The following is a 17,011-nucleotide window of genomic DNA, read 5'->3' as shown; positions in this document are numbered from 1 at the left end:
AATAATAATGTTGGTATTTGTTAAGCGCTTACTATGTGCCGAGCACTGTTCTAAGCGCTGGGGTAGACATAGGGGAATCAGGTTGTCCCACGTGGGGCTCACAGTCTTAATCCCCATTTTACAGATGAGGGAACTGAGGCACGGAGAAGTTAAGTGACTTGCCCACAGTCACACAGCCGACAAGTGCCAAGGAGCACAGTGCTAAGGAGAGGGGAAGGGGGAGGTGGAGGAGCAGCCCCCTGAGGAGGAGGAGAAGGGCCCCATCGCTCGTCGGGCCGCGCTCCCTCGGGGAAACAAAACCGAAACGAGACCACATCGTCGCCATCAATTGGAGGAAGGGGATGGACGCCTCATTAGCAAAATAACTAGGGCGAGGAGGAGGAGCAGGAGGGCGGGCCCGTCGCTCGTTGGGCCGCGTTACCTCAGCGTCTGTCTGATCGGCAAAATCACAACGAGACATCATCGCCATCAATAGAAGGAAGGGGATGGACGCCTCATTAGCCAAATAACTAGGGCGATAAATCTATGCCAAGGAGCACAGTGCTAAGGAGAGGGGAAGGGGGAGGTGGAGGAGCAGCCCCCTGAGGAGGAGGAGAAGGGCCCCATCGCTCGTCGGGCCGCGCTCCCTCGGGGAAACAAAACCGAAACGAGACCACATCGTCGCCATCAATTGGAGGAAGGGGATGGACTCCTCATTAGCAAAATAACTAGGGCGAGGAGGAGGAGCACGAGGGCCCCGTCGCTCGTTGGGCCGCGTTATCTCAGCGCCTGTCTAATCGGCAAAACCAAAACGACCAAATCGTCGCCATAAATAGAAGGAAGGGGATGGACACCTCATTAGCAAAATAATTAGGGCGATAAATAACCTATACCAAGGAGCACGGTGCTAAGGAGAGGGGAAGGGGGAGGTGGAGGAGCAGCCCGAGGAGGAGGAGGACGAAGTCTCCGCCGCTCGTTGGGCCGCGGTACCTCGGCGAAACAAAACCGAAACGAGACTACATCGTCACCATCAATAGAATGAAGGGGATGGACATCTCATTAACAAACTAACTAGGGCAATAACTAATCTATAGAAAAGAGCACAGTGCTGAGGGGAGGGGTAGAGAAGGGAGGAGCACCCGGAGGAGGAGGGCCCCGTAGCTCCTTGGGCCGCGGTACCTCAGCGCTTGTCTCAACTGGGGAGGCAGATGGCAAAGCAAAACAGAACAAAACAAAAACAAGACCACATCATCACCATAAATAGAATGAAGGGGATGGACACGAGAAGGAGGAGGGCCCCTCCGCTCGTTGGGCCGCGGTACCTCGGCGAAACAAAACCAAAACAAGACCACATCATCGCCATAAATAGAATGAAGGGGATGGACACCTCATTAACAAAATAACTAGGGCAATGACTAATCTATACAAAGGAGCACAGTACTGAGGGGAGGGCAAGAGAGGGGAGGAGCAACCCCCTGAGGAGGAGGAAAATTCTTCCTTTACTACGGGGCTCCTGCTCCCAGGAAGCGCTCAGTAAATGCCATTGAATCCATCATTCACTCAACCATATTTATTGACAATGATCATTCATTAACAAAACAAGTAGTCAGGCATCAATGCCATCAAAATAGATAAATTTATTCACTCATTCAATAGTATTTATTGAGCAATGACCTTGTGCAGAGCACTGTACTAAGGGCTATGCATGTACAATTCGGCAACAGAGAGAGACCATCCCCGCCCCATGACGGGCTCACAGTCTAATTGGGGGAGACAGACGGCAGAGCAAAACAGAACAAAACAAAAACAAGACCACATCGTCACGATAAATAGAATGAAGGGGATGGACACCTCAATAACAAAATAACTAAGGCAATAAATATACAAATGAGCACAGTGCTGAGGGAAGGGGAAGGGGGGAGGGGGAGGAGGAGGAGGCTGTGTTACCTCAGCACCTGACGGGCAGGGGACCGTACTGAATTGCCTACTTCCTTAGCAATAAATTCTTTTTCGTTTAGTACAGGGCTCCTGCACCCAAGAAGCCCTCAATAAATAATAATAATAATGATGATGATGGTATTTGTACTAGCTGCAAAGCACCGTTCTAAGTGCTGGGGGGGGGGTGTTACAAGGAGATCAGGTTGTCTCTCGTGGGGCTCACATTCTTCATCCCCATTTTACAGATGAGGTCACTGAGGCACAGAGAAGTGAAGTGATTGGCCCAAAGTCACCCAGCTGACAAGCGGCAGAGCTGGGATTAGAACCCATGACCTCTGACTCCCAAGCCTGGCCTCTTTCCACTGAGCCACGCTGCTTCTCTCCAGGGCTTAGAACAGTGCTGAGCACATCATAAACGCTTATCAAATGCCATAATAATAATTATTATTATTAAAAGATCATCAGGTCCCACATGGGGCTCATATTCTAAGTAGGGGGAAGAACAGGCGTTGAATCCCTATTTTGCAGATGAGGCAACTGAGGGAGAAATGAAGTGACTTCCCCAGTTCACACAGTAGATGCGTGGCAGGGCCTGGATTAGAACCCAGGTCCTCTGACTCCTAGGACCGTGCTCTTTCCACTAGACCACGCTGCCTCCTCAGCTTGGGAGAGTGCAAATTCAAGGATAAGAAATGGTCCCTGCCCTCAGGGGACTTCCAGTCTAATGGGGGAGATAGGCTTGGGGAAGAAAAAGGTGTTTTGCAAGATTTACACAATCTGAGGAGAGACCAGTCTTGTCGGAAGTTTCTCCTGGTTCCCTCGCTCCCATTTTGCACCCCTGACTCAAGCCAACTCTGAATCCCAGCTCTGCCACTTGTCGGCTGTGTGACTGTGGGCAAGTCACTTAACTTCTCTGTGCCTCTGTTCCCTCATCTGTAAAATGGGGATTAAGACTGTGAGCCCCACATGGGACAACCTGATTCCCCTATGTCTACCCCAGCGCTTAGAACAGTGCTCGGCACATAGTAAGCGCTTAACAAATACCAACATTATTATTATTATTAGTCTTTGTAGAAGAGCAGAGAAGGTGGGAGGGAACGTGTCTACCAATTCTGTTATACTCTCGCAAGCGCTTAGTACACTGTTCTGCATAGAGTAACTGCTCTATATCAGTCATTCGTATTTACTGAGCTCTTACTGTGTGCAGAGCATCTTACTAAGCGCTTGGGAGAGCACAACAATAAACAGACCTATTCCACAGATTGATTTAGGGTAAGACCTTACTACCCACTGTAAGTGCTCAATAAATACAATTGAATGATTAGTTGATAAAGGGGTCTTTTCTTCCGTTGTGGGAAAAATCCTTTCTGTCATACAGGGCACCATCCCAAATTCCAGAGTTTAGGATAGGCATGAGCTCTCTGGGGCTCACAGCGTGGCTTAGTGGAGAGAGCACGGGCCTGGGAGTTAGACCTGGGTTCTAATAATAATAATAATAATGTTGGTATTTGTTAAGCGCTTATCCCATCTCCGCCACATGTCTGATGTGTGATCTTGGGCAAGTCACTTCACTTCACTTTCCTGGGCCTCAACTACCTCGTCTGTAAAGTGGGGATTAAGACTGTGAGCCTCATTTGGAACGGGGACTGTGTCTGGCCTGAGGTGGTGCTCAGTATAGTGTTCTGGGCTCAGTGGGTGCCTGCTGTGCAATGATCAACATACATTAGGCACCAAATTCTATTTTTATTGATGGATTAAGTGGAAGTGGGGAATTGGGGGGAAGGGGAGTGAGTGGCCGGGGGGAAGGTGAATCTTCAGGCGGAAGGTTTAGAAATGGGCTCCTAGCGGAAGGAGCACCGGCCTGAGAATCAGAAGACCCGAGTTCTAATCCCTGGTCTGCCACTTGTTTTCTGTGAGACCTTGGGCAAGTCACTTAACTTCTCTGTGTCTCAGCTGTAATACGGGGATTCAATCCTATTACCTCGTACTTAGACTGTGAGCTGTGCGTGGGACAGGGACTGTGGCCCACCTGAGAAGCTTCTATTAACCCCAGCACTTTTAGAACAACACTTGATGCATAGAAAGTGCCTAACAAAAGCTCAAAGGGTCTTCTCGGCCATGACCCTGCCTCTAGGCAGGACGTGGCTAAAGCTGGAAAGTCTATCGGGTAGGACTGGCAAGATATTGGGAAGGGGAGGGATGGGTCTGGGGGTCCGGCCTGGCAGGCTTGGGAAGGACTGTCAGTCAGCCAATCAATCATAGTTATTAGTACATTCATTCATTCAATAGTATTTATTGAGCGCTTACTATGTGCAGAGCAGTGTACTAAGCGCTTGGAATGGACAAATCGGCAACAGATACAGTCCCTGCCCTTTGACGGGCTCACAGTCTAATCGGGGGAGACGGGCAGACGAGAACAATGGCAATAAATAGAGTCAAGGGGAAGAACATCTCATAAAACAATGGCAAATAAATAGAATCAGGGTGATGTACATCTCATTAAACAAAATAAACAAATAGGGTGATGAAGATATATACAGGCGAGCGGACGAGTACAGTGCTGAGGGGGTGGGACGGGAGAGGGGGAGGAGGAGAGGGAAAGGGGGGAGGAGAGGGTTTAGCTGCAGAGAGGTGAAGAGGGGGTAGAGGGAGCAGAGGGAAAAAGCGGGGAGCGCAGTGTGGGAAGGCCTCTTGGAGGAGGTGAGGGCTCTGCACACAGTAAGCGCTCAATAAATACGATTGAATGAATGAATTGAGCGCTGGCTGTGGGCAGAGCAGAGCACTGTACTAAGCGCTTGGGAGAGTACACTATAACAGACCCATTCCCTGCTGTACGGTCAGACTCCATGGGAAGCATCTGGGCTAGCACAGTCAAGGCCGACGCCCGCTCCATCCTGCCTCGTTAACTGCACGGCGCCAGGTTAGCGCCAACCCTGGGTGGGAGGAAGACGGACCAGTTGGAGGAAGGAGGCCCCACAGCAGCAACAAGACCATAAATTAATGACCGCCTAGGACATACCGCTTCGCTAATCTTGGGGCCCCAGAGATATCTGGAAGGGAGCATCGAGCCAGGTGGCCGATGCCTCCCTCCCCTCCGCCCATCCAGGGCCCACTCTGTTCTTGGCACCCCAGAGGGGATGCGGGAGAGGGTGCGGTGTGATGTCTCCAAGTCCGCTGGCCGCCACGGACCGTTGTGTGGATAAGCCCCCCCCGCGTTCCACTCTGAATAAACTATCAACCTGGACTTATCCACCTCTTTCTTCCGTATTCCGTTATTATCGATATACGGGGGACGGGTAGTCTATGCAGCCGGTCCCACCCCGGTACACCTGCCCACAAGGAGCTTACAGACTACAAGGAGACAGAATTGAAAGAAAGAAAATTACAGATGTGAACGTAAGTGCTGTGGGAGGGAATAAAGGGAGCAAGTCGAGATGACCCAGAAGGCACTGGGGAGAGTCCCCCGAGTCCCCTCCCTGCCCCGCGCTGAGCCGTCTTGTCCTCCAGAGCGACGACGACGTGTTGGTGCACCCGGCCAACTCCGGGCCGCAAGGGTGACCCGCACCTGTCCCGCCTCTTCGTGGGTGCCACGTACGGCCCGTCCAAAACTGGCGCAGCCAGTACTTCATCCCGCCCGAGCTCTGGGACCGGCCCTACCACCCTACGCCGGGGGCCGGGGGGCATCCTCTTGGCCGGCCCTCTGGCCCGCCGCCTGCTGCCCGCCTGCGATCCGCTGCCGCTCTTCCCCATCGAGGACATCTTCCTGGGCACGTGCCCGCAGCCCAGGCCCAGGCCGGCTTCCGCACCTTCGGCGTGGGGTGATCCCACGGCAGCCCCCTGAACCGGGACCCGGGCTCCTACCGCCACCTGCTCTTGGTGCGCAGGCTCAGCGCCCCTTCCCTGCTGCACACGGGGGAGGCCGTGCACAGCCGGGCTCTGCGCTGCGCCCGGCCCGTCATCTTCCTCTGAGCCCGCCCTGTTTCCCTCGGGCCCTCCTCGGGCCGGGACCCACGCTGGGGCCAACCGGTAGCTCCAATGAAACGTTATTTTGCCGTAAGGTCCGCGGGCCTCTTGTGGAGCCCCTCGGCAGAATGGTGTTGGCTCTGGCCCCTGGAAGCCCAAGGAGGCACGGACGGAGGACTAAGCAGGGGCTGGGGGAGGCCGGGGTCGCAGGCCCCGGGATCAGCATACAGTCCCTGGGTGGGGGCCAAGGCCACTCAGCCGTTCGTTCCAAGTCAGAGCGGGCGACACTGCCAGGGTGGCTGCGGGGCGGTCCAGCCCACAGCCCGAGAGTCACACTTTCTGCCTCTGCCCCGTTTCTGAGAACTAAACAACGGGGAGGTGTCACCCGTCGCCGGGGACGGGTTCTTTCAGAATCGGCGCGGCGAGAGAGAGAGAGAGAGGCCGGGGATGGAAAACCTGAGTTTTGTATACAATTTATTCTGCGGGGCGCATTGAATTAATTAATTATTTAGACGCTACAATCGGCCTTCCCTTTTGGGGGAAACATGGTTTTAAAGCTTCCCCTTTGGGAGGAATATGGTGTTAGAGCTTCCCTAATGGGAGGAATACACTTGCGTGTGGCAGGACACCCGAGCCCACTTATGATTTCCTCGCAACGTGGCGAGGGGGCTGGCTCCCGCCATGTGCTCGCCCCACCCAGGAGGAATCCACCTTTGCGTTAAATACACTGATGCGTTAAACACTAATGAGTTACGTACATTTATGCGTTACGTACACTTATGCGTTAAACCCAGTTATGCATTACCCACTTATGGTTACTCGCGCTTGGTGAGGCGGCTAGCTCCCACCATATTCACGTCCCACTAGGGAGGCACCCACTTAGACATCAAATCCACTTATGTGCTACTCGCTCTCAGTGAGGCGTTTAGCTCCCACCCTGTTCACGTCCCCCTGGGCAGGCACCCACTTAAACATCAAATCCATTTTAAACGACTCATCCCCATGGTGAAGCATCTGGCTTCCAACCCCACGAGCTCTCAGCAGGACGGGACACTCACCCAACCCACGGCTCCTCACATGGTGCAGGCAGAGCGGCCTTCTCACGCTCTGGACAGAGGCGACCCGCAGCCGGCTGCCGCGAGTCCCATTCCTCTGCACGGAAGGTTAGAGGCGGCAGGTATTTATCACCTGTGCCCTTAGGCCGTTCCAGCTTCCGGCCTCAGTTTATCCAATCTCTGCCCTCCCCCCTCCTCCATTCCTAATTTGATTGGCACGGGGGCGAGGGGCACCTCCTGTATTCCCAGCTCGGGCTGTCCATCTGGCAGTTTGGGTCGCGGGGGCGGTTTCCCACCCTCACTTCCGAGTTCCGCCTGCTGGCTCGGGAGGTCACGAGGTAGCATTTGACCTTGAGATGGTCGGTACCCCAGGGTCACCTGGGACAGGAGGGCAGAGAAGATCGTCAGGCAGCGGTGGTTATCTCTACCCCAACCTAATGGCTGCAAGGAGCATGGGCAAGTGCTCGGTCCAGTGCTCCGCACATAGGAAGTGCTAAATAAATACCACTGATGATATGATGAGACTGTAGGTCTGAGGGTTGGGGCAAATACAAGGTGCAAATCTAAGTGCAGGGGTGACTCAGAAGGGAGAGGGAAGAGGGGAAATGAAGGCTTAGTCGGGGAAGACCTCGGGGAAGACCTCTCAGAGGAGATGTGATTTTAATAAGGCTTTGAAGGAGGGGATAGTGGTGGTCTGTAGGATATGAAGGGAGAGGGAGTTGCAGGCCAGAGGCAGGAAGCGGGTGAGGGGTGCGTGGCCGGAGGTTGAGGTACAGTGAGTATGCTGGCGTTAGAAGAATGAAGGGAGAGGGCTGGGTTGAATCTATCCCACTACTTGGCATTATGCTTGGCACAGAGTAAATCCTTAATAAATATCCCAATTATTCATCACTGTCACAAGAAGAAGGACAATTCTATTAAGAGACAGAAGAGAGTGGGTCAAAATGTCTCCTCCCCGGCCAACAAAACACCTCACTTTATTGACCGCACACTGCCAACCCCAAAGATCTTTAGCCCACAAACCAGAGAGGAAAGGGAAATCCTTGCAAAAGTTCCCTTTTCTCCTAACCAAAGGATTTAAAAGAGGTTTTAGGAACTTCATCTTCAAAGAGCGGCTAATTACAGACAGCTTTTAAAGCGGGATGCGAAAGACGTCTCTGTAATTAGTTTAGTTATTTAGCTGTCATTATGGCTCTGTCAGTTTCACCACGGCACCACTGAGGTCAAGAGGCATAGCGGCTGTTAAATTAATCGTAGGTTTTACAGTTCTCCTGTTGATTTACTACCTTCCAAAGTATCATCTTGCTTCCTTCCAGGCTCCAGAATGGACGGAATCTTTAATCTGACGAGCGAGGCAGGAAACTGGGCCATTTTGGTGCAGATCGAGTCAGGTTTGATGAATGGGAGAGGGAGGACTTGATCAGAAAGCAGCTGCAATCGTGGCAGGGGAAGATGATAATTTGGAGAAACCAGAAAAGCACATGGGATCAGTTTCCCCAAGACTGCCTGCATGAACAGCACATTCAAGGAATAAACCCTGCCCCTTTCCAACTGCACCTTTCAGGGTCGCACCTGGAGAGTTTCCAGTCCTCTACCAGTCTCGACTGTGGGAAGGAGAGTCAAGCAGAGGCCTGTCCGTTCCTTTCTTAGCTTAGGCAGCGGCTAGCGAGTGGCAGGCAATCTGCTACAAGTCAAAACTCCCCCGTGCTGGGCAGCAGTGGCACGAGAGAGAGTTGAGGGCGGAGACTCAGGTTTACTGCGCGGAAGGAGACGGAGGTAAACTGCTTCCGTATTTTTACCGAGAAAACTCTATGGATCCACTACCAGAACGATTGCAGATGGAGGTGGAGCGTTTGGGGAGAGATGTGTCATGTCGTTATGGGTCGGACATGACTCGACGGCATAAGACAGTAATAACCACAACTTTTCAACTGGGTCAGAGGTGTGAGTTTTCAAGATGGTGCCAGTGAGCGAGTAAGGGAACGATGGCCTTCACCAGTTTGGTCCTCTGAGCCTGAAAGCATTTTCTGGGTAACAGTCTCAGTGCCTGCCACCCACTCTTTGAGGTCTCCAGAATACCTGATCCCCTGACACCGGTCAACAAGTTTGCGGCTGCAATTCCATACTGTGGACACAGTTAAAAATAGGCTTATCAGCATTATCCAATTACACCCTTCCATAGCCTAGGTTAATTTCATTAGGAAATAAAGTTTACTAGCCAGAGATGGGCTAGATTCCCAGGACCCTGAACCCATTTCTCTGGAAATTTTGGACTAGCTCTAATCCTTAGGCTTGCTTGGTGTGGCCATCCCAGCCCTCCCAGAGGAGATATAAAAGCCAGACCATCTGAGTTAGGGGAAGAGCTTGGGCTACCTTTAGAAATTCCCTTTTGTGGAATAGAAACCTGTCACCTGATGATCAAGGCACAAGAAGTAGAGAAAATGGTGTCTCTACCAGAATTTTTCCTTTCTAAAACACAGTTGCCTCTTTTAGAGAAGTGCATATTTTCTCTCTGGCTTGCTTTGTACAAGTGGGGAGAGCAGGGCGGGCTACTGGCCTTCCTTGTGTTTATTGAAGCACACAGGGGGAGGCTCCATGCCTTTTCCCTTCTTTGGGGGAAAATCTAAACCTGAGATGTGGCCATTAACCTTAAATTCTGGTCTCCCCGGTTGGGAAGATCCATCACCTGATTCAGACTTGCAAATAATCGGGGAAATGGCAGCTTCAAGGCCGGGGCTTCAGAGTAGGGATTTAGCATCTCAGCAGCTTTCTACACATATCCACTCCCACACACGTATCCCCAGTGCCTATTGCTGGCGGTCTGTCCTTGCCCCAAATCGGCAGAGCCGTGTTCAGAAGGGAAGAGCAGAGCCGGGACACGGGGAGGCAGGATCCCAAATTCCCCAGTCTCGGGACCTCCTTGGCTGTTGCGACCCAAGTTTTGCCAGGGATAAATATGGTGGCCTAATGGAGAGTATATGGGTCTGAGTCGGGGAAACTGGGTTGTAATCCCAGCTGTGCCGCTTGTCTGCTGGGCCTCAGTTCCCTCAACTGTAAAATGGGCATTCAATACCCGATCGCCCTCCCTTGGATTGTGAGCCCCATGTGGGATGGGCACCGGGTTCTAACCGACAAATGTGTATCTACCCCAGTGCCTAGAACAGTGCTTAAAACATAGTATTTAATAAATACCACTGAAATCAAGAACAAAGTGTGTGAGACATGGATCAGGGCCATCCCGATGACAGGGAGAAGCGGGGTTTAAAGAAACCCCGACTATGTCTGTTCTGCCAGCAGGTTGAAAATGATTCTCCCAATTCCACCTGGGAGGTTCTGAGGTGGGACTGGAGGTGCGCAGGTTTATCAGTCTGGCTGACCCCCTGCAACGTCTCTTTGTGGGGACAGAGGTCCAGATAACTGCTCGATGCAATCAATGGTACTTACTGAGCACCTGCAAGCAGAGTTAAGTGCTTAGGGAAAGTACAGTAGAAAATTATTTAAAAGCGTGGAACAATAAAAGTCGGTCTGTATTTTAATCGGTTTTTATTTTTAAAGGCAATATTTCCAAAAAAGACAGCTGAGTTGAAAATGGCGTACCCTAGACTTTCTTTTTAGCAGGACATTTTACCGACTGTGAATAAGCGAGTACCATTCGATCGTTTACCACTGATTCCAGGCTGCTCTTCTTTATTTCTTTTTACATTCAACAGTAATGTAGGTTGGGGAATGTTAGGGCGAGAAGATCAGATTTGAAAAAGTCAGTTTTGGAGTTTCAAGTGTCGCTTTTAATTTCAAATTGTGTGCAGAAAAGATCCTATAATGTGCATGCCGTCTCACCCAGATGGAACACTACAAATTGAGTAGGTACAGAAAATAAATGTCCCCATATTTGGGTGACAAAATAAGATTAATTTACTACCCACTGGAGTGAAAACATTATTGTGGTTAACGGCAGAATATTGTTAATGACATCAAAGAGAACAATCGACCACACATTGTAAAACGTTACTCCTCAATCTCTTAAGAATTAATTCCATCCCACACTACTGATTCAGCAATCTGGTTCCTTTCTGTCCAAACCAAAGGATGTCAATTCATTCTAATTAGTGCTTTTTTCTCAAAAGACTCACTTGTCATTTTGGTTGTCAGGCTCTGAGGGAAAACCTCAGTGTGGTAACTGTCTTGCTTTAGAGAAGCAAAAGCACTACAATTCATCTTTGGGGCTAAGCAACTCCCAACATTTCTTAGGGCTTCAGTGCTGCATTTACACTACCAGGTCTTCCTGGAAAGGCATGAGTTTTTCTTTCAGAAGTGAAAATATTTTTCCTTTCAGCATTTTTGGGACAAACTACCTGGCAGAGGCTGTGTGTGCCAGGAGAGGCACCCAGGGAAAACTGCTCGCTACATACGTGGCTACAATAATTACACCACCATTTCTGTTGCTTCAAAAACACTGGACATGGAAATGAATGTAAATTAAAATGATAAAGAATTGCAAAATTCGTATTAAAATGCTTATACATTTGTACTCTGTCAAATATTTAAAGTGTAATGCTTTTAATTATGCCCATTTTGATCACTGTTAACTTCAAAGAGGTAAAAACTGGACACTCTTGTCTTATTAGACCATAGAGTTTATAAGCTCTTTTCTTCTGGACTTTCCTTTCCTCTTAACTCCTTTCTTATAAGTAGTCCCTGGCAAAATAAGGACATTATTTCCCATGGAATCTTTCTGGATATTTCATTTCTTTTTGATAACCCAATTTAGAAAAACAGTTAAACGGCAAGAAGCCAGAAACAGACTTGTTTTCAATATACACATCCCTACTTTCTACTCAAGCCAAGCTTGTGATGACTAAGCTAACTGCTTGCTTGCCCAGCTAATATTTCGGGGAAAAAAAAAGTGAGAATGTCTTGATAGAGGAAAGAGGACTCTGCCATTCCAACCAACATAGACTTTAAAGAGTAATGTTCTATTTTGATCGATTTATAAGGTGGGTACTTTCACGTTATCTTAAAGTATAGTTGGTAGATGAGAACATCTCTTTAGAAATGGTGAGAACCAGTTGTTTAAATCAATAGGCTCCTCTCAGATGCTGACTTCATAAAATGCTAAATCCAATATACCTTATATAGGATCGCTTTTTCTTCAGCAACATTTAAAGGTAGTCAGGAGTCTCAAAAGCGGTTCTCCAGAACAGTCAAGGGGACCCAGAAAGGCGGTCTCTTCTAATACTAATGGATTCTGTTTGGCTGGCAGCTTTACAGATTAGAACACATACTATTTTATGGCAATTCTGACAAAAACAAGCTTGTCGCTTCTCAAAGTGCATCAATTTTTAAACCTTTAGCAAGGTGACATGACCGAAGTTTGACAGTTAACCTGCACACATGTTGCTAGTTTAATGCAGTGAGGGGACGTGCTGTTTCTCGAGTTTCCCCTCAGGATGCAGTTTGGGGTGTCCGGAGGGGAGGGGATTGGGTCGGGGGAAAGGGGATGGAACATCTCAGCTGCCACTGGCTGCTTTCTACGGGGATTGCTCTAGCAAGGTGATTGAAAGACATCCACTTTCTCACTGGAACACTCAGTACCTCTATTTTTCTCTCTCGCTATTTTCAGTATTTTTTTTTTTAAAGTTGGAATGTACCACATCTTTAATTAAAAAAGGTAAAGCTTTCAAAATGATGGTCTGATGCCTCGTGGACAGAAGACAATCTGGAGTGAAGACTGAGCTGGCTTGGGTTTAACAACTACTGGAATAGACTCCATAGACATGCAGGTTTCGGGCCTGCTCAAAAGGGTCGACAGATCCTCCCCACCAGATTATACACAGATAAAAATCTGGGGCTGTTTTTTCTCTTTTAACCAAAGAATTCTAGACTTGTATTTATGAGCCTTGCCTGATGATCCCGTGATGGCGATCGGAAAGGATTTTCAATCCCATCTTGTCCTTTGGGGAATAATCACATGTGAAAGGGCTTGAGGTCCCTCGGGAAGAGCAGTGGCTTTCACTTCCACTGTATTTATGTTCAGGGGACTGTGCAGGAGGGGTCTGGGATAAGGGAAATCCCACTAGTATAGGACTAGGAGAATGGTAGAGGGAGGGCTACCGGCGTTGAGCTACAGTGCACTGGGAGCACGGACCCTTAAACGGGAATCGCATTAACTTCGTCTCTTTAGGACTTTCTGGGCCTGTTCCAGGTACTGTGGGGGGAGCCCACTCTGGCTAGCCACTGAAAATTCCCACCCAGCCTGACTGACTGCATCCAGAGGAAGGCCAATAATGGGGCCAAAGAGGAAGAGAGCAGCCCAGCTTCCTCTCGAGTGCAAAATGAGGTTCTATAGTGCCGGGAAATTGGCCCTTTGCTCTCCGCCAAACCCCGCTGGGGTCACCTAAAAGCGGTGCGTGGCACTAAATGCCAACTTTGGCGAGCCTCCACCGAAGCCGGTTCTGGAGACGTTCTATTTGCCAAACATCCTTAGGGTAGTTTCCTGAAAGTTACGCTGGGCCGTAAAATAAAGGAGACGGTGCCGAGATCGTCCCTCCTGCTTTAGGAGCAGTTAGGTGACCTCGGGCCCGGCTCGGACAGAACAAGCCGCCTTCCTGTCGGTTCTGAAAGCCGGATACTGCCGAAAATGGGAATGTTCAGAGATCCGGCCAGAACTGGGCCACGTGGGCTACTCGGCTGACTATAAACCTCGCTCTACCGCAAGAACCGAAGGGGGGGCCGGAACCAAAGTGACAGACGCGCGAAGTCGGCCAACGTGGCCTGGGGCCAGCGAGCGGCCCCCTGGAGCTTGGGGTGCAAGACGATTCGATGCTGCCGGGCTCAACGGAAGGACCCTTAGCACGGTAGAAAACTCGTTCAGTCGCTTATGGAATCGAGGAAACAAATTCTGTTGTTATCACTGTTTCGCATATGTTCTGCCAATGCTTTTATTCAGGCGTCCTTTTGGGGTAGGTATCTTGCTTCCAATACTTGATCCTAAAGGGCCCGATTTGGTCATCGTTGATGCTCCCGATTTACCTGTGGCATAAACACAGAGACGTATCAGTCACAGAATGCGTTCACTGGGGAGTTCTTCATGATGAACTGGGCTGGTGGTGGGGGAAGCAGCGTGAACTGAGGCGCATCGAGTTGGTTTGAGAACCCTTTTTTTTGGACCACAGAATGCCAGCCTGCCTACAGCCGGTCTTCACCCTATTATAGTGATGTTTGTTCCGCGTTTACTATGCACCGAGCACTGGGATGGACACAAGAATCAGGTTGGACACAGTTCCTGTCCCTCATGGGTCTCAGAAACAGCAGGAAGAACGGGTATTTAATCCGTATTTTGCAGATGAGAAAACTGAGCCACAGAGAATTTGAATGACTTGCCCATTTTTAATCAAAGGTATTTAATGGATGTTTACTCTGTGCAGAGAACTGTACTGAGCGCTTAGGAAAGTACAATACTACAGAGTAGGGAGACGTAATCCCTACCCACAAGGAGCCAAGAGTTTTCAGGGGAAGACACACATTTTTCAAATGGTATTTGTTAAGTGCTTACCGCGTGCCAGGCACTGTATTGAGCCCTGGGGTAGTTATAAGATAATCGGGTTGGACGCAGTACATGTCCCACAGAGGGACTGCAATCTTAATCCCTGTTTTACAAATGAAGTCACTGAGGCACAGAGAAGTTAAATAACTCGTCCAAGGTCACACAGCAGACAAGTGGCGGAGCCAGGATCGCAATGTACATTCCAAGCGCTTGGTATAGTGCTCTGCACATAGTAAGCGCTCAATAAATACTACTGAATGAATGAACCCAGGTCCTCCGACTCCCAGGCCCAAAGCTTTTTCCACTAGGCCATATTAAAACAGATTATGGATAGGAGAAAGTGAGTATACGAATATTTACTTAAGTGCTGTGGGACTGGGGTAAATATCAAAGGGTACTTTGCTTAAGGGGTACAGAGTCAAGAAGGGAGGGTGGGTAGGGGGAATAAAGAGCTTAGTCGGGGAAGATCCCTTGGAGATGGGACGTTAGGAGGGTTTTGATGGAGGGGAGCGTGGTGGGCTGCTGGATAGGAAGGAGGGAGTTGCAGGCCCAAGGGAGAATGGGGGCACAGGGGGCTGCTGGTGGGACAGGTGAGAGCAAGGTACGGAGAACAGGTTGGCGTTCGAGTAGTAGAGTGAGTAGGTTGGATTGTAGCAAGCCTTTTGTCTACCGATTGCCAGTCTGCCTCCAGCCTGTTTTAACCTATCGTAAAGGGGCTTGTGATCATGATAGGGATAATAAGGATAGTAATAATAATAGTGGCGGTATTTGTTAAGTACTTATTATGCGCCACCATAAGATAAGAATCCATATCAATAGTAGCTGGCAGTTGAAGGAGGAATACTAGAGATGGAGCACTGGGACTGATACTAGATAATCAAGATCAGGTCCCATATGGCGCTCACAGTTTCAGGAAGAAGCTGAACCAGCACCGTATCCCCATTTTGCAGATGAGGGCACTGAGGCATAGAGAAATTAAATCATACAGCAGACAAGTGGAGAAGCTGGGATTAGAATCCAGGTCCTCTGACTTCCAGGCTCACGGTCTTTCCACTAGGATCCACTACTTCTCTTGTACATCTATAATATAGATCTGGGCCATGGGGTGATGTGAAATCGGTCCGGCCTACCTGAATAAGACCCATATCAATAGTAGTTGGCAGTTGAAGGAGGAATACCAGAGATGGAGCACTTAATCCAAGCATTGATCCCAGCCCGCCTTGATTACTGTACCAGCCTCCTTGCTGACCTCCCTGTCTCCTGTCTCTCCCTACTCCAGTCCATCCTTCGCTCTGCTGCCTGGATCATTCTTCTACAAAAAACGTACCGGCCACATTTCCCCACTCCTCAAGAACCTCCAGTGGTTGCCCATCCACCTCCGTAGCAAACAGAAATTCCTTATCATCGGCTTTAAAGCAATCACCTTACCTCACCTCATTACTCTCCTACAACCCAGCCCGCACATTGGCTCCTCTAATACTCTACTCATTGTACCTCAACCTCGTCTATCTCCCTGTCAACCTCTCGCCCAAGTCCTATCTTTGGCCTGGAATGACGACTCTCCCCACCTTCAAAGCCTTATTGAAGGCCATCTCCTCCAAGAAGCCTCCCCTGACTAACCCCTGTTCCCTTTCTTCCACTCCCTTCTGCGTCACCATGACTGCTCCCTTTATTCATCCCCCATCCCGGCCCCACAGCACGTATGTACGTAACTGTAATTTATTTCTGTTCATGTCTGTTTCCCTCTCTAGACTGTGAGCTCACTGTGGGCAGGGAATGTGTCTATTATATTATACTCTCTCAAGCGCTTAGGACAGTGCTCCGCACACAGTGAGTGTTCAATACGTAGGCCTGGATTGACTGACTGGAGCTGAACTCAAAAAGAGAAATTTTCTTAGCCTCTAGAAGAATCAGCCTCAAGAAGCAGCATGGTGTAGCGGACAGAATACGGGCCTGGAAGTCAGAGGGTCACGGGTTCTAATCGCAGCTCCGTCACTTTATCCGCTGTGTGAACTTGGGCAAGTTACTCGTTACTTCACTGTGCCTCGGTTACCTCATCTGTAAAATGGGGATTGAGGCTGTGAGCCCCACATGGGACAGAGACTGTATCCAACCCAATCTGCTTCTATCTACCCTAGAATTTAATACAATGCCTGGAGCATAGGAGGCGCTTAACAAATACTACAGTTTTTCTTCTTCTTCTTAATTAGGTTGGAATGCAAGTGAGAGTGAGGTAGGTGGGGGGGTGTGGGTAACAGGAAGACCAGCAAGGGCCTCACCTTGCCCAATCACTGGGACCCAACAGCTGTTGAAATAGAGAAAATAAGCCCTCGTGTTTTATTTAGTGACCTGGATCAATCCTAATGGTTGCTGCCTACAGTGAATCTAGAGAGTCAAACCTTTTCCTGGTTGGAAGAGAAAAATACATCTAGAAAATAGCATTTGCTGAACAAGTCATCCTGGGTAAAAAATGTGAAAAACTAAACTCAGCAGATACAGTGGCCACGAGAAAGTGCAAACCATGTAGCGGGGA

General features: G+C 49.6%; 1 protein-coding gene across 11 annotated transcripts in view; it reads right to left on the bottom strand.

Moving 5' to 3' along the window:
• Positions 1-10,461: 10,461 nt before the first annotated feature.
• Positions 10,462-17,011, bottom strand: part of CEP104 (centrosomal protein 104) — a 65,410-nt gene continuing 58,860 nt past the window's right edge. For 8 of the 11 annotated variants that reach the window (XM_029066340.1, XM_029066337.1, XM_029066338.1 and 5 more), the window contains one exon: positions 10,462-13,964. In XM_029066340.1, coding sequence (XP_028922173.1) covers positions 13,843-13,964 — 122 coding nt within the window. In that variant the 3' untranslated portion in view covers positions 10,462-13,842. The remainder of the gene's footprint in view (positions 13,965-17,011) is intronic. The other 3 variants (XM_029066342.1, XM_029066345.1, XM_029066347.1) reach the window with 2 other exon arrangements.

Source organism: Ornithorhynchus anatinus, chromosome 5, assembly GCF_004115215.2.
Source record: "Ornithorhynchus anatinus isolate Pmale09 chromosome 5, mOrnAna1.pri.v4, whole genome shotgun sequence".
Lineage (NCBI taxonomy): Eukaryota > Metazoa > Chordata > Mammalia > Monotremata > Ornithorhynchidae > Ornithorhynchus > Ornithorhynchus anatinus.
This window is presented reverse-complemented; position numbering and strand designations above follow the sequence as displayed.